At 50.6% G+C, this 21,822-nt stretch overlaps 1 protein-coding gene across 4 annotated transcripts in view; it reads right to left on the minus strand.

Moving 5' to 3' along the window:
- EVL (Enah/Vasp-like) overlaps window positions 1-21,822 on the minus strand; it is a 185,251-nt gene that overhangs the window by 105,695 nt on the left and 57,734 nt on the right. The window contains exon 1 of one of the 4 annotated variants that reach the window (XM_088475392.1): window positions 3,748-3,832. The exons of the other annotated variants lie outside the window; for them this stretch is intronic. Coding sequence (XP_088331518.1) covers window positions 3,748-3,770 — 23 coding nt within the window. The 5' untranslated portion in view covers window positions 3,771-3,832. Of the gene's footprint in view, window positions 1-3,747; window positions 3,833-21,822 lie in introns of those variants that run through there. 4 annotated transcript variants of the gene reach the window in all.

The following is a 21,822-nucleotide window of genomic DNA, read 5'->3' on the forward strand; positions in this document are numbered from 1 at the left end:
AGAGACTTCTTCTTAGAAGCGTCATTCAATAGGGTTACTGACAGGAAGTCTGCTGTGCATAAGAAAAATATCCCCCCGGGAAGCTGTTTTACGTCACACAGATTGCAGTTTGGATTAGTGGTGCTCTGAAATGAAGCACGCCAGCTAAATCCGAATGGCGCAATCAGCGACATTCCGGAAATGTCACCATCACTTGTAAAATAAAACTTTATTTATAACATGCCAGACTACATTACGTGGTACCGAGAAACTGCGCAGAGATTAGAGACAGACATCGACCGCACAGACAGCAGATTGTTTTGATGATCCAGGAGGGTAGGGGAGACTGTGAGAAACTGTACAGGTGACATATATATACAGACCCCTGGAAAAACTGGTCTCAATTCTCTATACTGAGAGAAGGAAAATCATTCAGCCCATTTCCATGAAAGGGAACTGATCCATTTTCAGCTTCCTGTATAGATCCTACATGAACTCCTCACAAAATTATCTGACTGGGTCCTAGGTGCACACAGTTGGCGTAGTGGTCAGCATTAATGCCTCACTTCACCAAGGTCTTGAGATGTATCAAGCAATGAAAGAGTGGAGAAGGGGACCAGTGGAGACGTTACTCATAGCAACCAATCAGCTTTTGCCTATCATTTTATAGAATGCTTCCTAAAGCTGATTGGTTGCTATGGGCAACTTCCCCACTGGCCCACTGCTTGATACACCAAATCCTATATATTTATATGATATCATTTTGGATAGACTCAGCTGATTCCCGTAGACTGGGATGAGACGTTGTGCATAGCACTGATGGCGTATGCTTTCCAAGATGGCACACATACTGAAAGTGTAAAGAGCAAATGGTCAACTACTACTGTGGATCCATTACAGTAAGCTAATACTATTACTGTGCGTGTGTCTGGGGAAGTGTCATGGCCGCCAAACACGATGGTTACTAAGCTGGCCTAGTTACTTCTGTGGAGATGAAGGCCCACACCCCAACTCAGGTGTACACGAGTTTGCCTCTAATGCTGGAATATGACAAATTATTGCATGAAATATCAACTGGCATATCCCTGTGAGGTAACAGTAAGATTATAGCAGAATTGGGATAGAGATTGTTACGTATTATCCGGAATCTCCAGAAAAATGTATGTAAGGAAATTACAGTTTTTCCCCTTTTTTTTACCGTTCCTATTGCCATTCTTTAATTGCAAACGCGTCTAATTCCCGGTAAGAGGCTGCTTTAGCATCGCCATAAATAAAGCCCAGGGACAGACTCGTAACGTGGCTGGAGCTGACCTGTTTGTCTCATGGACAACTGTACATGGCAATTTTCCTTTACATATCATAACTGAATCTTTTCGTGTTGACGTCAGGAGGGAAGACGACTACAAGGCAATCTTATAAGACCTCGGTTAAAAAAGACTCGCTGAAAATTCAAAATTGCTCCCATACGAATCTGAGGTGGGTCGCTAGTTAGACCATAAAAAACAAACAAACATTAAAACAGTTGAATGCCATTGCTATAATACCTGCAGTGACAGAAACAGAGCACCCATCCCCCCTAATGCACACCTGTGCCCAAGTAAGCAGGATTACAAAACAATGGAAGCTGTAAAACGCGTGTTATCTTACAGCACATCTTACGCTGGTCTATAGAGGGATGATATTATGAATGAAATGCACAAAGCACAGTCAATGTTCCAGGAATATTACAAGTTACCCTAGTTCCTTTCTTCTTCTGGATTTGGAATCACTGGGACAGATGCAGAGGTGGAAATAAAATGGGAGCGAGATACTCAAAAGAATGTTCTCGAGTAAAAAGTGTATTTCCGTACATACGCGGCTATTTACAGAGAAGTCATCGTCATTGGTGCCTACCTGCAGCCCCCTCCCCACAGGCACATTTACAAATATTTGCAGGTACGCAGGTGGGTGATGACGCCCTCACTGAGCTGTGTCCGCCCCGCTCTACCCCCCCCCCCGGTCATAAGGATCGGTGGACCCACCCGCACGTCTCTGAATTGCCGCATCTGCGTGGGCTCGTCTCCTAAGCACGTGCAGAGCAAATTTACACGTGATACGCTACACAAATTTGGCATACATTCAAATCTGCTAGAAAACAGCCATGACGCCAGAGTCTCTCTCTGTTATACGTCATTACGCCTGGTTACAGAGGATTAAGGGCCTGATTCAGATTTGGGAATAGAGTTAAGCTGGTTACAAACTAAACGATGTGTGTATCCAGCGATGTCGCCGGAGAACCCAGCGCCAATGGGCCTACATATCGGGCAGTTCATACACACGGGGCGACCTGGTGCCCAACCGCCCGATATGCCGATCCCCTCCCCCACATAGCGCTGCATGGGATCGTCAGCCGCATTGCCTGATCTTACAAGCAGATATCGTCTAGTGTGTAGGGGCCTTAAGATAGAGAAAGTAACAGAGCATCTGCACTGCGGGGGGGGGGGCAGATGTAACATATTCAGAGAGAGTTACATTTGGGAGGGAGGTGTCCAAACTGAGATCTAAATTGCAATGTAAAAATAAAGCTGTCCAGCATTTGTGGGCTACATGCAAAAGCAGCCGGTATTTACCCTGCATGTAAAATAATATATGTGTTTGCACCCCTTGCATTGCAACATGGTTTGTCTAGGTACACAAGGGCCTGATTCAGAGCCGGACGCTCTGACAAGAGCGCTCGCTCTGAATCAGGGCTGTCCTACCTATTATTGGAGCGGGCTCCAGGCCGCTCGCATAGCTGTGGGTGACCACCCACAGCTTATGCGAGCGGCCAAAAAGATGGTCGCGATGGTCAAGACCATCGCAACCATCAAGCCCAGAAGTGCTTTTGGCTCTATCAGAGCCAAAAGCACTCCCACTGACATCACTAGTGATGTCAGTGGGGCCGGACCCAGACGGTAGGCGTTCCCATGGGAACGCCTCCATCTGGGCAGCAACGCCCCCGGCACGCCCACCAAAGGGGGCGTGCTGTCACTCACCATCGACAGCACGCCCCCTTTGGTGAGAGACCCATAGCGACGGCTTGGCCGTCGCTATTCGGGTCTCGCGCATGCGCACGACGGAGCTCCCTCCGTCGTGCGCATGTGCACTAGGGCACCATCGACCCGCTTGCGAGCGGGTCTAGATCAGGCCCACAGTTACTTGTTCCATCTTAGGCTGGGTACATATGTCCGATATATCGTTTTGAGGCGGATCGGAACAATATATCGAGCACAACGTCTAATGTGTACCCACGATTGCGCGCTCCCGTGGGTCACTTGCAATATCGTGTGATTGGCCGTGCTGCAATCACACAATATCATATGCGGGGCTGAGCCGTGTAACGGCTCAGTAACGAAGGTATCGCCCCGTTGTTCATTACATTGGGTAATGTGTACCGGCAATCTTGCATGGTCTGGGTGAGGGTAAATCACCCCAACCATCGGCAAGATTTCTGGTCGTCTAATGTGTACCCAGCCTTACTCTATTCCCAAATCTGAATCAGGCACTAAGACAACACTATAGTTTAATGCATGATCGTACGTTGTGCCTAAAATATACAGTATAGAAAAAAGAAAGTTTCTAAAAAAAAAAAAAAACAACCACACAAAATTACAGTCAACTATACTCAAACATATGCTTCTAATATATATATTATATACGCTTCAAGATGAATTTTTAAAGTGAATATCTTTAACCTCGATTTAAATTGTAACATATTATGGAATGAATGTGCAATTATAATTGGCTTACCTGGCTGCCTTTGGTGACATCATAAGCCTAATACAACTAAGTTCCCTGCGTTCTCACCACTCAGCATGCATTAGGGTTACGCTCCTGTACGACACTGATTATAGAGATGATAGTTTGTATTCAGTAACAAATACTGGAGTGTGAACTTACACAGGAAAAGGATGTTCTACCAGAAGTACTCAGGGCAGGAAATAGTTATTGGTTAAGATGTTAGAATCAAAACCAAAATACCTCGCTCATGTCACTCATGCGTGATATTCAACTGTCTGACTGTGGAGGCCTGATTCAGCAAGGATCGCTACTGCTGTACGCAGCGGCGAATTTGCACAGAATGCAGCTGCGAATGCATGCTAATGTCAGCCATAGTTAATCCGGCATAGAGACGCCCACTGCTGGTTTCTCACATCCGTACTACCTCCCCCCCAAGTGCCTAAACCTAACCCCCCCCTTCCCCGCTGCCTAAACCCAACCCTCCCAGTGGGGGTGCCTAACCCTAAGTCCCCACCAGGAGCCCCTAACCTAACCCTCCCCCCCACCACGGCTGTCCGCACCCGGCGCCCGGCTTACCTTCGATCGGTAAGCCGGGTGTCGGGCTCCCGGCATAGGTCTAATTACAGGCGTCGGTATTTCGACGCCTGTCAGTTGTACCTTGCCGGGAGTAAGCAGTCGGGAAGCGAGCGGTCGGCATTGCGACCGCCGGCTTCCCAACTGCTTCCCCTTTTCTGACAATGACACACTGACACTAGGGGTCCCAGAACAATGACACACTGACACTAGGGATCCCAGAACAATGACACACTGACACTCGGGATCCCAGAACAATGACACACTGACACTAGGGATCCCAGAACAATGACACACTGACACTAGGGATCCCAGAACAATGACACACTGACACTAGGGGTCCCAGAACAATGACACACTGACACCTGGGGATCCCAGAACAATGACACACTGGCACTTGGGATCCCAGAACAATAGCACACTGACACTCGGGGTCCCAGAACAATGACACACTGACATTTGTCATGCCAGAACAATGACACACTGACACTAGGGGTCCTAGAACAATGACACACTGACACTCGGGATCCCAGAACAATGACACACTGACACTTGGGATCCCAGAACAATGACACACTGACACCTGGGGATCCCAGAACAATGACACACTGACACCTGGGGATCCCAGAACAATGGCACACTGACACTCGGGGTCCCAGAACAATGACACACTGACACCTGGGGTCCCAGAACAATGACACACTGACACTCGGGATCCCAGAACAATGACACACTGACACTAGGGGTCCCAGAACAATGACACACTGACACTCGGGATCCCAGAACAATGACACACTGACACTCGGGATCCCAGAACAATGACACACTGACACTTGGGATCCCAGAACAATGACACACTGGCACTTGGGATCCCAGAACAATGACACACTGACACGCGGGATCCCAGAACAATGACACACTGACACGCGGGATCCCAGAACAATGACACACTGACATTAGGGGTACCAGAACAATGACACACTGACACTAGGGGTCCCAGAACAATGACACACTGACACTCGGGATCCCAGAACAATGACACACTGACACTTGGGATCCCAGAACAATGACACACTGACACTCGGGATCCCAGAACAATGACACACTGACACTCGGGATCCCAGAACAATGACACACTGACACTCGGGGTCCCAGAACAATGACACACTGACACTCGGGGTCCCAGAACAATGACACACTGACACTCGGGGTCCCAGAACAATGACACACTGACATTAGGGGTACCAGAACAATGACACACTGACACTCGGGATCCCAGAACAATGACACACTGACACCTGGGGATCCCAGAACAATGACACACTGGCACTTGGGATCCCAGAACAATGACACACTGACACTAGGGGTCCTAGAACAATGACACACTGACACTCGGGATCCCAGAACAATGACACACTGACACTAGGGGTCCCAGAACAATGACACACTGACACTAGGGGTCCCAGAACAATGACACACTGACACTAGGGATCCCAGAACAATGACACACTGACACTAGGGGTCCCAGAACAATGACACACTGACACTCGGGATCCCAGAACAATGACACACTGACACTCGGGATCCCAGAACAATGACACACTGACACTCGGGATCCCAGAACAATGACACACTGACACTCGGGATCCCAGAACAATGACACACTGACACTCGGGATCCCAGAACAATGACACACTGACACTAGGGATCCCAGAACAATGACACACTGGCACTTGGGATCCCAGAACAATGACACACTGGCACTTGGGATCCCAGAACAATGACACACTGACACCTGAGGTCCCAGGACAATGACACACTGACACTCGGGATCCCAGAACAATGGCACACTGACACTCGGGGTCCCAGAACAATGACACACTGACACTCGGGGTCCCAGAACAATGACACACTGACACTAGGGGTCCTAGAACAATGACACACTGACACTAGGGGTCCCAGAACAATGACACACTGACACTTGGGGACACAGAACAATGACACACTGACACTTGGGGACACAGAACAATGACACACTGACACTTGGGATCCCAGAACAATGGCACACTGACACTTGGGATCCCAGAACAACAACACACTGACACTAGGGGTCCCAAAACAATGACACACTGACACTAGGGGTCCCAAAACAAAGACACACTGACACTTGGGATCCCAGAACAATGACACACTGACACTAGGGGTCCCAGAACAATGACACACTGGCACTTGGGATCCCAGAACAATGACCACAGGTATTGGGGCATGCGGTTGGCATTAGCTGCTGGACACTGGAGCTAGACTTAGGATGGGACAGGCATGTTCCTCCATTGGAGAACCGGTCCTCTCAGTGGCCCTGATTCAGAGCGAGCGCTCTGTCCCGTCCTTCCTGATTTTAGAGCGGCCTCCTGGCCGCTCGCATAGCTGTGGGTGACCACCCACAGCTATAGCGAGCGGCCAAAAAGATGGTCGCGATGGTCAAGCCCATCGCGACCATCGGGCTTCCGACGAGACCCTTGTGGTAGGGTCTCGTCTGCCGCAAGCCCTGGAGTGCTTTTGGCTCTATCATGGGAACACCTCCGTCTGGCCGACCACGCCCCCGGCACGCCCGCCAAAGGGGGCGTGCTATCACTCACCATCGACAGCACGCCCCCTTTGTAGCGAGACCCATAGCTACGGCTTGCCCGTCGCTATACGGGTCTCGCGCATGCGCACGATGGAGCAGGGTCCGTCGTGCGCATGTACACTGGCCCAACATCTGAATCAGGCCCAGTGTCCCAACAGCTACCTATGGAGCACACTAGACAAGGTGTCTGTCCTGGTCTCCAGTTCACACGCCAGGCCCAGGTATGCAGCAGAACTGACCTTGGTCTGACATCTCATCACATCCTTATTTGATCTGCTCTCAGTTCCTGTCACGCGAGGGAGTTCCTGTCACGCGAGGGTTTTTATTTTGAATTGTGTTATATCTAAACTCAGAGGATGAAAACAAAATAAACCTCCGCAGAAATAAGAGCCATTCCCAGCAACTCCATTAGGCAAATAACAGAAGATATACCAAGGGAAAACGAAGGTTCCTATAAGATTCTGTGATGTAAAGGAACCCCGGGACCTGCGTGATAAAACACATTTCCCTGGGAATGACGCCTTCCTGCAGTACAGAAGAGGCCAAAGCCACTGCCGCACTAAAAGCCTATGGGGGAGTGAGTGCGCAGACTGGCCGTCCTGCTCACACAAATCTTACATACTGCCAGAAAAGGGCTCTTAATAATAAACGACAACCCCAGACTTAGTGGTATATGATCCAGGACAAAAGTCCAAAATTCAAAGCAATTAATTTGCGGTGACAATCACAATCCCTGGCCTTGTGTATAAGGTTATCCTGCATACTTGTAAACCAATCACACAAGCTCTGGCTTTGCACTGCTGTGAGAGAGAGAAGCACCACCCTCCTAATACATGGCCACTTGTATCTGGAGCATCTGTGAAGGTTAAAGGGTATTTTTGCTTTGTTTTTGTTTTTTTAAAACAATTAGTTATCTCAGGCAGGTCTATAGTATAATATGGGATGGCCGCCGGTCTCAATTACGGCAGTGTAATCCCGGCAAGGGATTTAACATAGGCGTCGAAATACCGACGCTTACTTGGCTTCTTAACTACCCCACAAGTGGTTCATTACATGACAAACGTTACTCATCACACATATTATGTAACAAATATGACCAAATCACGTTACACATCACCATCATGCATCACCCAGCAGATGTGACAATGAGATCATTAGCGCATAGCGTCTGATTGAGAGCCGCACGCTATCCGCACGCAGTCTTAGTAGCTGAGTGATTTTTTTGCAACTGCGCATGCACCATAATTCTTCAAAAAAAACCTGCGGCGCAAACGTTACACAAAGCGTGCGCACAAAGGCGCTGCTCCGATCGAGGTGCGCGGTATCAGGAGTTTTTGGAAAAGCGATGGGCATTTCTGGGGGTGACTGGGAGGTGGCTGGTAGTGCACGCAAACATGGTACGTTCTGTGGGCGTGTTATTGGCGTGTTGCTGGCGTATCAATGCAAGCAGCTGCATACAAAACGCACAGCCGGAGGTATAGGAGCCCGTGGTAAGACGGACATACTGCCCCTGCTATTGGGCTGGTCATAGTTTCGATAGTGCGTCCAATTATGGCGTCTAAGGACGCAGCAATCGATATTACTGCGCGTACGGACGCTGACAGTGGGCACCTCAGTCCTTGCACATTTGGCCGCGTTGATGTGCACAAGGGAAGGCGTATGTAGCGGAATTGGCATAAAGTCACAGACCCGTGACCGCTAATAGACACTGCTGCCTGTGCTTCTGCATCTGATTTAGAATCAGGCCCATATTCGGGGAGGGGGCCCGTGTGCATCCCCCATCAAGGGCCCCCTCCTCACTCCGGTGGCTGCCCGGAGTCTATTGTGCAAATCACCGGGGAAATGGAGCGGCGGCCATTTTCCGGCGTTTGAGCAGCGCTAGAAGACCCGACGCGGGACCTTCGGAGAGGTAAGTTTTACATAATATGGGTGCCGGGTGTGTGGTGCGGCCCCCCCCTGGGGCCCGTGTGCACCGCACCCCCTGCACCCATTATAGATACGCCCCTGTTCGGGAGCCTATCTCAGGGCAGGAAAAGGGACCTTATTACGCTGTCTGATGGGAGAAGGTGCTCAGGAAATATTGTGGATCAGATTTGAATTTCCCCGACAGACTGCCAAATGCAGACTCTGAAAGGGAGAACAGCTGGCACCCTCGCGCCTTTCTAGCTGCTGTAATTAAAAGCTAATTACATGCAAATGGATGCATTTGTCTCTGAGAAACCAGCTATCTCGGACTGGCATACACGTACGTCACTTGGAAACAGATGTCCTGACGGACGGATCCCAAACGTGGCTCCGACAATTCGCAGTGTTAAAGTCCCCCTACAGATGTAGCCAGCAGAGCCATAACTAGACTTTTTTGGTGCCCTGTGCCAGAAAGAGCATTGGCGCCCCCTAATTTTTCAAAGGGACAAAATGCACCCAAAAAAAGGGCCATGGCCTCATGGTGAAGGGCCAGGGAAGAGATAGGGGAGGCCAGGAGATGCTGAGGATAAAATAAGAGGAAGCTACAAGTGAGACTGATAATAAACAGAAATGTGACACGACCAAACAGCGCCCCCTGACCTGTGGTGCACTGTGCGATGGCACCGGCCGCACTACCCTAGTTACGGCCCTGGTAGCCAGCATTATCCAATGCGATATTTACAGACCACCCAGGTGACCACCAGCTAAGCTATCATTCTAGGAGAGATCACAGCACGACAGGACAATATAAAATAATGAACGGGGTACACAATCATCTTTGACCAGCAGAAGGATCCGGCTTATGGCAAGAAAGGTTCCTGGTTGAGTAGCTACATAGCTCTTACAGGTAGCACCGTAGTCTGTACCCCATCATATAAAACGACTGCAGGGAGCGACCAGCAAGAGGTCGCCACTCATTGAAATTTGCTGAACCCTTCGGAATTGAGACAACGGAAAGGGGTGCAGAGGAAAGAGGTGTTACTGAGGAAGGGGGTTACAAGTAGCAAGATTCTTCTTAACTGAGTAAATGGTGAGACTCCCAAAGGAAAATTCGCTCTAAGGCAGTATTAAGGGGGGGGGGGGGGGGGAGGTCACAGGGCCTGACACAGCAGCCGTCACTAATGCAATGACAGCTGCGATTTCGCAAGGAACGCATCTGGGAATATATGGTAATGCCTGCCAAAGCTCAGCCGGCATAAAAACGCCGCTGCCGCCTCTCAGATGCGTCCAATATCACACTCCTGCATAAATACCTGTACCATCGACGCACAGCAAGCAGTTGCACTGCATGTACGGTGAGTCTGACCAGCTGCAAACACTGCAGCTCCCCTCGGACGCAGAGATCTCTCATGCTGTGAATGCCATCGCAATAGCTAATCTACGCACGCCCAAGAGTCATCTCTGCCGAAACCAATGGGTGCGCAGTGCATCTTCCCTGGCTCCTTACCGGTGATTCCTATACCGCAGCAGTTCTCAAACTGTGGGGTCGTGACCCCAAAGTGGGTCGCGGCCATCTCAGCTTGGGGTCGCGACTCACATGGGGTCAGGTTAATGACTCCTCTGATCTCTTAGCCAGTAATCTGAGGAGAGTGAAACCAGTTGGTCTGTTATTTCAGACTCCTCGGATCACTGGCTGAGAGATCCGAGGAGCCATCAGGCAGCCCTGCCCCCACCCCAGTGCTCAGCGTCTCCTGTCCTCCTGCCCAGCAGCAGAAACTGACACACAGGCAGCAAGCACAAGCAGCAGACAGACTCAGAGGAGCCAGCTGCCATACTCTCTGCAGTCTGTGCAGATGTTGTTAAGTGCAGCCTGGGGGACCACTGCTGCCAGGGTGGGGGGGACACAGAATGTGTGATGATTGCTGTGGAGGGGGAAGAAAACATCAGCAGGGGAACATGAGGAATGAGGGGAGTGCTGAGCACAGACCCCATGGGGGAACAGAGGAGCATACAGTGTGGGAACTGGAGGGGGGAAACAGAAAATAAATTAATTTATTAAGAACCCACTGCCTCCCCACTGTCATCCACCACCTCTCCCTGAAACGCACTGCCCCCCTCTGTCTCACTTACTGCCTCCCCGTCACCCAATCACCCCCTGCCACCCCCTGTCTTTCTCTTTCACCCTCTGCCTCCTCCTGTCACCCACTGGTTTTCCCTGTTACCCACTGCCTTCTATGTCACCCTTAGCCCCCCCCCCCCCCCGCTGCATCCCAGTCACCCACTGTCTTTCCTGCCATCCTCTGGCTCTCTCTGCCACCCACTGCTGCTCCTTGCCACCCACTGCCTCTCTCTGTCACCACTTCCTCCCCTGTCACCCACTGCTTCTTGCTGCCTTCCACTGCCTCCTCCTGCAACCCACTCCCTTTTCCTGTCATCCACTGCTTCTCCCTGCCACCCACTGCCTCTCTGTCACCCACAGACACCCTCTGCCTCCCCCTGTCACCCACTGTTCCTCCCTATTACCGACTGCCTCCTACATCACCTATTGCCTCTGTCTCACCCTCTGACACTATCTGCCTCCCTCGTCACCCTCTGGTTCTCCCTGTTACCCACTGCTTCCTATGTCACCCTTTGCCTCCCACCGCCTCCCCAGTCACCCACTGTCTCCCCTGCCACCCTATGCCTCTCCCTGCCACCCTATGCTTCTCCTTGCCAGCTACTGCCACTCCCTGCCTCTCCATCACCTTCCGACACACTGCCTCCCCATCACCCAAAGCTTCTCCCTATTAGCCCCTGCCTCCTACATCACCTATTGCCTCCCCAGTCACCCTCTGCCTTTCCATGCCACCCTCTACCAACATCTTCCACACCCCTGTCACCCTCTGTTTCTCCCTGTTACTCACAGCTTCTCCCTGTTATCCACTGCCTCCTGCGTCACCCTTTGCCTAACCAGTAACCCACTGTCTCCTCTGACAGAGCCGTAACTAGACTTTTTGGTGCCCTGTGCCAGAAAGAGCATTGGCGCCCCCCTCATTTTTAATAGGTACATAATACACCCAAAAAAGTGGAATTGCCTCATGGGGAAGGGCCAGGGAAGAGATAGGGGAGGCCAGGAGATGCTGGGGATAAATAGGGACATAATATAGTGCACCTGAGAGAGGGCCATGGCCTCATGGGGAAGGGCCAGGGAAGAGATAGGGGAGGCCAGGAGATGCTGGGGATAAATAGGGACATGATATAGTGCACCTGAGAGAGGGCCATGGCCTCATGGGGAAGGGCCAGGGAAGAGATAGGGGAGGCCAGGAGATGCTGGGGATAAATAGGGACATAATATAGTGCACCTGAGAGAGGGCCATGGCCTCATGGGGAAGGGCCAGGGAAGAGATAGGGGAGGCCAGGAGATGCTGGGGATAAATAGGGACATAATATAGTGCACCTGAGAGAGGGCCATGGCCTCATGGGGAAGGGCCAGGGAAGAGATAGGGGAGGCCAGGAGATGCTGGGGATAAATAGGGACATAATATAGTGCACCTGAGAGAGGGCCATGGCCTCATGGGGAAGGGCCAGGGAAGAGATAGGGGAGGCCAGGAGATGCTGGGGATAAATAGGGACATAATATAGTGCACCTGAGAGAGGGCCATGGCCTCATGGGGAAGGGCCAGGGAAGAGATAGGGGAGGCCAGGAGATTCTGGGGATAAATAGGGACATGATATAGTGCACCTGGGAGAGGGCCATGGCCTCATGGGGAAGGGCCAGGGAAGAGATAGGGGAGGCCAGGAGATGCTGGGGATAAATAGGGACATGATATAGTGCACCTGAGAGAGGGCCATGGCCTCATGGGGAAGGGCCAGGGAAGAGATAGGGGAGGCCAGGAGATGGTGGGGATAAATAGGGACATAATATAGTGCACCTGAGAGAGGGCCATGGCCTCATGGGGAAGGGCCAGGGAAGAGATAGGGGAGGCCAGGAGATGCTGGGGATAAATAGGGACATAATATAGTGCACCTGAGAGAGGACCATGGCCTCATGGGGTAGAGCCAGGGAAGAGATAGGGGAGGCCAGGAGATGGTGGGGATAAATAGGGACATAATATAGTGCACCTGAGAGAGGGCCATAGCCTCATGGGGAAGGGCCAGGGAAGAGATAGGGGAGGCCAGGAGATGGTGGGGATAAATAGGGACATAATATAGTGCACCTGAGAGAGGGCCATGGCCTCATGGGGAAGGGCCAGGGAAGAGATAGGGGAGGCCAGGAGATGGTGGGGATAAATAGGGACATAATATAGTGCACCTGAGAGAGGGCCATGGCCTCATGGAGAAGGGCCAGGAGAGAGATAGGGGAGGCCAGGAGATGGTGGGGATAAATAGGGACATAATATAGTGCACCTGAGAGAGGGCCATGGCCTCATGGGGAAGGGCCAGGAGAGATAGGGGAGGCCAGGAGATGGTGGGGATAAATAGGGACATAATATAGTGCACCTGAGAGAGGGCCATGGCCTCATGGGGAAGGGCCAGGAGAGAGATAGGGGAGGCCAGGAGATGCTGGGGATAAATAGGGACATAATATAGTGCACCTGAGAGAGGGCCATGGCCTCATGGGGAAGGGCCAGGGAAGAGATAGGGGAGGCCAGGAGATGCTGGGGATAAATAGGGACATAATATAGTGCACCTGAGAGAGGGCCATGGCCTCATGGGGAAGGGCCAGGGAAGAGATACGGGAGGCCAGGAGATGCTGGGGATAAATAGGGACATAATATAGTGCACCTGAGAGAGGGCCATGGCCTCATGGGGAAGGGCCAGGGAAGAGATAGGGGAGGCCAGGAGATGCTGGGGATAAATAGGGACATAATATAGTGCACCTGAGAGAGGGCCATGGCCTCATGGGGAAGGGCCAGGGAAGAGATAGGGGAGGCCAGGAGATGCTGGGGATAAATAGGGACATAATATAGTGCACCTGAGAGAGGGCCATGGCCTCATGGGGAAGGGCCAGGGAAGAGATAGGGGAGGCCAGGAGATGCTGGGGATAAATAGGGACATAATATAGTGCACCTGAGAGAGGGCCATGGCCTCATGGGGAAGGGCCAGGGAAGAGATAGGGGAGGCCAGGAGATGCTGGGGATAAATAGGGACATAATATAGTGCACCTGAGAGAGGGCCATGGCCTCATGGGGAAGGGCCAGGGAAGAGACAGGGGAGGCCAGGAGATGCTGGGGATGAAATAAGAGGAAACTGTGAGTAAGAATGATAATGAACAGAAATGTGACAGGCCCATACAGTGCCCCCTTACCTGTGGTGCCCTGTGCGACGTCACCGGCCGCACTATCCTAGCTACGGCACTGTCTCCTCAGTCACTCTCTGCCTCACCTTGCAGGGACAGGGGCTTTGAAAATTGCTCGTCCCTGCAATGTGTAAAAATTTAAATGATTGCATAATCGGACACCACAGTTTGGTGTCTCCATAGTGTTACTATGCATGAGCGGTCTGCTGGCCACACGTGTGGCAGTCATTCTGCAGTAACATGCTGGGCTCCTGTAATAATTTTTATTGTTAGACGGGGTCCCAGAGCAAAAAAGTTTGAGAGCCCTTGCTATACCAGATCCTGAATACAGTACCACACCATTAGCTCCGATCTGCAGCAAAGTAGAAAAGCCCTTTAACTGGGCCGAGAAGGATGAAGAGTCACATTTGAACAGGGACCTAAATAAGCTGTTCTGCAGGGCAGGCTTTGTGCAATAAGCACATATTCGGGTCCCAGCTTCAGAGGAAGACAGAATTCAACCGAAAAGTAGCATTTTACACCACAGCCCATTTCCTTCACATTGCACAAGCGCTCTTCTGCAGGTCGTCATTATTCTGTAAGCCAGCAGCTAGTAATAGTCCCAGATAAGGTCTATGTGCTGGACATGCGATACGTGGGATCCCATATACCTGATATTCTCACATCTATTTCAGTCACTCCATGGGACAGAGATTTGTACTTTTAATTAAGGGTCCAGTGGCAGCTTACAATTAGCATCTGTCACTGGAATGTACACTAACTGGCATTAAAGCAGCCTTACACACAGGAGGCCGGGGGGGTGTTCTTTAAAACAGAATATATTTAGCATGGCTATTATTTCCAACTAGGCCATATGTGGTGTCCATTTGTAATACTTATAAAGGCTAAACATAATCTATAACCTCACTATACACACACACATAAGTATACAGTCAGTGGCGGTTCTAGGGGTGGGCTAACAGGGCTGTCGCCCGGGGCGCCGGCCCCTATAGGGGGCACCACTGAGTCCCCAGAAGATAAAAAAAAAAAATCCCATAATAAAAAAAAAAACAGCGCCGGTCCCCCCCACATTGCCGGGCGCCCGCTGATATTTGTTATCAGTGGGCACCCGGCTCCCTCCCTGCAAAGGCAGCCGAAGCTCACTCCAGAGCTCCGGCTCCCGCATAGAGCACTATGGGAGGGACGTCATGACGTCTCTCCCATAGATCCATGGTGGAGCCGCGGTCAGACCGGACGGCAGCGGACGCAGGAGCGGGGCCTAAGGTAAGTATTGTGTTTGTAATTTTTATTTTTCAGAAGGGAGGCATGGGGGCATTACTACTAGGGGCATGTCTATAAGGGGGCATTACTACTGGGGACATGTCTGTAAAGGGGCATTACTACTGGGGGCATGTCTATAAGGGGCATTTCTACTGGTGACATGTCTATAAGGGGGCATTACTACTGGGGACATGTCTACAGGGGGGCATTACTACTGGGAGCATGTCTATAAGGGGAATTACTACTGGGGCATGTCTATAAGGGGGCATTACTACTGGGGGCATGTCTATAAGGGGCATTACTACTGGGGGCATGTCTATAAGGGGCATTACTACTGGGGGCATGTCTATAAAGGGGCATATCTATAAGGAGGCATTACTACTGGGTGCATGTCTATAAGGGGTATTACTACTGGGGGCATGTCTATGGGGGCATTACTACTGAGGGCATGTCTATAAGGGGGCATTTCTACTGGGGGCATGTCTATAAGGGGGCATTACTACTGGGGGCAAGTCTATAAGGGGACATTACTACTGGGAACATGTCTATAAGGGGGCATTCCTACTGGGGGAACTACTATAGGGGGCACTAATGGGAGCATTCCAACTTTGGGCACTACTATAGGGGGCATTCCTACTGTGGGCACTACTATAGGGGACACTACTACTGTGGGCATTGTATTAGAGGCACTACTACTCAGTACTGTGGGCCTTGTGTATAAGGGGCACTAATTTGGGCATTGTGTAAAAGGGGCACCACTGTGTGTCATAACATGAATAAGGGACTAATGTGTGGCGTAATTTGAATTGGGGATACTGTAATATAAAGGGAATTACTGCATGTGGCATAATGTGCTATACAAGGCATTACAGCATGTGGCATAATGTGTTATACAGGGCATTACTGCGTGTGGCATAATGTGTTATACAGGGCATTACTGCGTGTGGCATAATGTGTTATACAGGGCATTACTGCATGTGGCATAATGTATTTATAAAGGGCATTACAGTGTAAGGCGCATTGCTGCACATGGCAATTATTCGCCACGAGGGGAGAGCTTGGGGGAAGCCCAGCACCTTCATAAGTGCTGGGCACGCCCCACAGTGTGATGAATTGGGGGTGTTCCACAAGGACAAGCCCCTTTCCAAAAGCGCATGTGCTTTCAGCGCGTGCAGAGGAACGTCACCTACAAAATGTTGTTTGTTTTTTTTGTTGTTTTTTTTTTGGGGGGGGGGGGGGAGCGCAACTGTGAACTTTCGCCCTGAGCTCCACAATGTCTAGAACCGGCCCTGTATACAGTGTATCTACACAGTACAATAATCTAGTCCAACATGCTATAGAGACAAGACAGACCCTAGCCGTGCAAGAGAGGAGGGGGACCCGCCATACTGCCAGGAACACAATGGAGGCGGGGCATAGTGGGGAGGGGGTGGGACGGTACAGAGCAGCACAGAGAGGGAGGCGGGCCAGAGCAGGGGCAGCGAGGGAGGCGGGACAGAGCAGGGGGCAGAGAGGGAGGCGGGACAGAGCAGATGGCAGAGAGGGAGGCGGGACAGAGCAGGGGGCAGAGAGGGAGGCGAGACAGAGCAGGGGGCAGAGAGGGAGGCGGGACAGAGCAGGGGGCAGAGAGGGAGGCGGGACAGAGCAGGGGGCAGAGAGGGAGGCGGGACAGAGCAGGGGGCAGAGAGGGAGGCGAGACAGAGCAGGGGGCAGAGAGGGAGGCGGGACAGAGCAGGGGGCAGAGAGGGAGGCGGGACAGAGCAGGGGGCAGAGAGGGAGGCGAGAGAGAGCAGGGGGCAGAGAGGGAGGCGGGACAGAGCAGGGGGCAGAGAGGGAGGCGGGACAGAGCAGGGGGCAGAGAGGGAGGCAGGACAGAGCAGGGGGCAGAGAGGGAGGCGGGACAGAGCAGGGGGCAGAGAGGGAGGCGGGACAGAGCAGGGGGCAGAGAGGGAGACGGGACAGAGCAGGGGGCAGAGCAGCAGATAGAGAAGGCAGCGTGGCGGGACGGAGCGGGGGGCCACACTAAGGTGACCTTGTATATGCCAGGTCCCTTTAGTAATATATATTAGTTCTAATGTGAATTTTTAAATGAGACACTAGCTACAATTTTATATATATTAGGCCTGTACAACCCATGGCTCCCTGTCTATTACCAAATGCCCAGCATGCTGGGGCCTGTATTCCCACCTCATCTGTAGAGCCGCAGGTTATCCAGGCCTGATATATATGTAGTACACACATGGAGGGCTGATGCAGAGGGAGGCGTATACGCCTGTTTGTGTAGCACAAGCTAAATGTGCGCAGGCAAGTACGGGCGATACACAGCTGTACGCCTTTACACTGACAAATGAATAGTCGTAATTGGGCTGTAATGGGGATGGTCTGACGTAGGCGCTGTTCGGTCAGGCCGTGGAGAATGTAAGTATATATATATATATATATATATACACACAGTATCTGCTTCCAGACATATCTTTTGCACCAAACATAGGCCCTCATTCAGAGCCGCTCGCTATTTGCGGTCGTTCGTTCACAAACAAGGGGTGGCTATTCAAATGATCCGTTCGCTCTTTGCGGTCTGTTCATGCCTCTAAGTCTGAACGAGCGAGCAAAACTTGCGGTCGTAATTTTGAAAAATACGCCCCCTTGCCGCTCGCACCATACGTCATGTCCGCTATTTATTAGATTAATCGAGTACATCGAACAGCGTATGAACTGCTCGCTATTCTTGTGGTTGGTTTTTTCAACCGCTATTTTGCGAGCAGTTCTGAGTAAAAAAACCCAAGTGACGTGGTCAATGACGCTGCTGGATTAATTATGCACTCCCTTAAAACGCCCGTTTTGACCTTTAATCACACCTGCATTCTGATTTCCACTCCCCGTTTTCAAGCACCTTCCCCTGTTACCACCCACATACGCCTCCTCCTGTCACTCAAAGTAGCAGGCATTCGCTATTTAGCGAACAAACGATTTTCGGCCGCACTGACTGGTTCGCGCATGCATATTACAATCCGTACGCATGCGCAGATGAGCGAACATCGCTCATAACGAACGAGTGGCCGCTTACGAGCGGCTCTGAATGAGGGCCATAGACTTGTGCAATTCTGCATTAAATGGTGACGTGCACCATGCCAGGCCTAACCGCTGCATTTATTTCATTTTTGGACAGAGAACATGGTGACGTGTCAGTAAAAAATTGCTAGTCGTCAGTCAATTTTTTCTTATCTATCAAATTGTGAGAAAAAGGACTCGTCAGGGGGTGACAAGACTATGTGACAGCTACATGAAGGTTATTTATTAAAGTCCAGTTTACAATAAACCCTAATCGAGCAATTAGAGAATAGCTGTGAATAATGGAATGCACCACGTTAGGCAATATCAGCAGGCGGCTGCTGGGACCTGCCAGGGATTTAAATATTTGCAGTTTGTTAGTAAATTGCTCCCACAGTCTTAAGCTGTTGGCTACGCAGCTGCAACCCATGGATCTCTCTGCTTAGACCCCGAAATCAGTATTAATATCGTTATATCGTAAGACTGGGACAATTTGTTAGGACGACAAGATATCAGAGCAGGAACGCTGGCCCCTAACCTTGAACCGCTGGTACTTCCAAAATACAATAATCACTTATCTTATTATGACGCAATTGCTGTGGCTATTGTACAGTACAGATGATGCGGGTAACTATCTGTAAATCTATCTGGCTGACAATGAATCTGTCTATTTAATCATCCACATATTGCACAGCTACTGGTATATAACCTCTTTTATATTTGCTACTGGTGTCCTAATCAGATTTTATCTAGTTTGTTTAGTTTCCTTTATCTCTCTGATTGAAATCTATATTTATAAGTATAGAGTTGTTTATGTCCTAATGACAGAAAAGAAACAATCTCATGGATGGACAGACTACAGTTGGATAGCAGCCCATATAGGTAGTTAGGTAGATCACATTAATGCCAAAATGAATTAACCATTACCCAAATGCATATCCTTCCATACTCAGAGTATCTCTGCAGCCTGGCTACCACTATCCGTAGCTGCTACCATAACCATTGCACATGTGCACCAGCCCTGTCTTTGGCGACAAAGATCCATCTGGAAAAAGCCGTATTTACGTGTACGCACAACTCATGCATCAGCCCCATCCAATGCGCGACATTTACCACTGTGTGCAGTTATTGACTGACGGCCACCGTTAGGCTGCGCGTGGTCTAGTCATTCGCCCTTAATCTGGACTGGATTGGATCCAATTGGAGTGAGAATGTTGTCAATGATCATACTGGGCAAGTCATATGTATAATATAGATATATAAATAAAATAGAAAAGTAGTAAAAGAGAAAGAAAGTGGAAATGTTAACAATAAAAATAATGGAGGCAATGAAGCGGTAGATGGTGGTGCACTTGGTGTTCGTCACAGCCAGTCTTGTGGAGAAGGGGAGGGAGCTTATTGGTTGTCCATAGAAAAGGGAGGTACAGTTACATTTGTGGGGAATCTCAGGAATGGGTCGGGGTAGTGGATAATATTGAGGGCTTCTCTGCACACATTTTTGGGGGTTATTAAGTTTGGAATTTGGATGTTACAAGGACGGAGCATCAGGTGGCCCAGCTGATTGGGCGCTGTGGACATGATTATGGTCATTGGGTCATGTAAGAACTGAAATAAAGGTCTGCAGCCACATACTCCCCTCTGCTTGGTCTCCTGCCAACGAATGGGCTATTACTGTATGATGGCCTGAAGGGGACTAAGGTCGTGACAGGTCAGGTGGCCGGATCTGCTCTAGTGCCCAGGTTGTGGCACTAGGGAAAGTGTAACAACAGTCTTGGTGGAAAGTAGTAATATGGGGGCTGATATTTTACACGGTGCATTGAAATGCAGGCTTGGTGCTGTTGCCTTTCCAGGTTTAAACAGAATCAATACAGAAATAAATATAGATGAGCTGCCAAGCGACAGAAGCCAAGCTCCCATGTACCGGAGAAACAGAACTAGCTTCAATCCACGGCTCTATATCAAGTGTAATTATCTCTGCTGCACCTAATAAACAGCTACATCTGAGAGCTACTGTACAGTTCCAGAAATAGACCTGGCTGCTGTCTCTCTGCAGCCTGAGGGTGGCTGGGATCCTAGCATCGCAATCACTGTCAGCTCATCATTGGCTGCGCCGACTGGTACATCTCACCTCTGGTTACATAACTGTATGCTCAATAGCACAGAGCACTTCCTCTCCCATGGCGATTGGCTTTGGCAATCTTTTCGGGTCATATACCATGCAAATGTTTGCCCATTCAGGTTATTTAAAACCCAATTTGCCAAAAATTCTGGAGCAGTGGCAGAACTAGAGAGTGGTGGACCCAGGTGCAAGAATATGCTTTGGGCCCCCCTATGCAGTGACCCCAGTAGTGATCCCCCCTATGTAGGGCCCCCAGTAGTAGTCCTGCCCAGAGCCGTAACTAGACCTTTTGTTGCCCTCTGCCAGAGAGAGCATTGTGCTCCACTCCCATTTTTTAAATAGGGACATAAGAGTGCACCTGAAAAAGGGCCATGGCCTCATGGGGAAGGGCCAGGGAAGATATAGGGGAGGCCAGGAGATGCTGGGGATAAATAGGGACATGATATAGTGCACCTGAGAGAGGGCCATGGCCTCATGGGGAAGGGCCAGGGAAGCGATAGGGGAGGCCAGGAGATGCTGGGGATAAATAGGGACATGATATAGTGCACCTGAGAGAGGGCCATGGCCTCATGGGGAAGGGCCAGGGAAGCGATAGGGGAGGCCAGGAGATGCTGGGGATAAATAGGGACATGATATAGTGCACCTGAGAGAGGGCCATGGCCTCATGGGGAAGGGCCAGGGAAGAGATAGGGGAGGCCAGGAGATGCTGGGGATAAATAGGGACATAATATAGTGCACCTGAGAGAGGGCCATGGCCTCATGGGGAAGGGCCAGGGAAGAGATAGGGGAGGCCAGGAGATGCTGGGGATAAATAGGGACATGATATAGTGCACCTGAGAGAGGGCCATGGCCTCATGGGGAAGGGCCAGGGAAGCGATAGGGGAGGCCAGGAGATGCTGGGGATAAATAGGGACATGATATAGTGCACCTGAGAGAGGGCCATGGCCTCATGGGGAAGGGCCAGGGAAGCGATAGGGGAGGCCAGGAGATGCTGGGGATAAATAGGGACATGATATAGTGCACCTGAGAGAGGGCCATGGCCTCATGGGGAAGGGCCAGGGAAGAGATAGGGGAGGCCAGGAGATGCTGGGGATAAAAGAAGAGGAAGCTACAAGCAGAGGTGTAGCATGTGGCCAGGGTGCCTGGAGCACGAGTGTGCTACCGCACCCCCCCCCCCAAAAAAAGTGTGCGCTATATAATATAACTGCTACATATATACAAATACATACATGGCAGGGTCATATATAAATGCATAAATACAGGGTCACACAT

This window comes from Taudactylus pleione, unplaced genomic scaffold (assembly GCF_031769625.1).
Source record: "Taudactylus pleione unplaced genomic scaffold, aTauple2 ptg000171l, whole genome shotgun sequence".
NCBI lineage: Eukaryota > Metazoa > Chordata > Amphibia > Anura > Myobatrachidae > Taudactylus > Taudactylus pleione.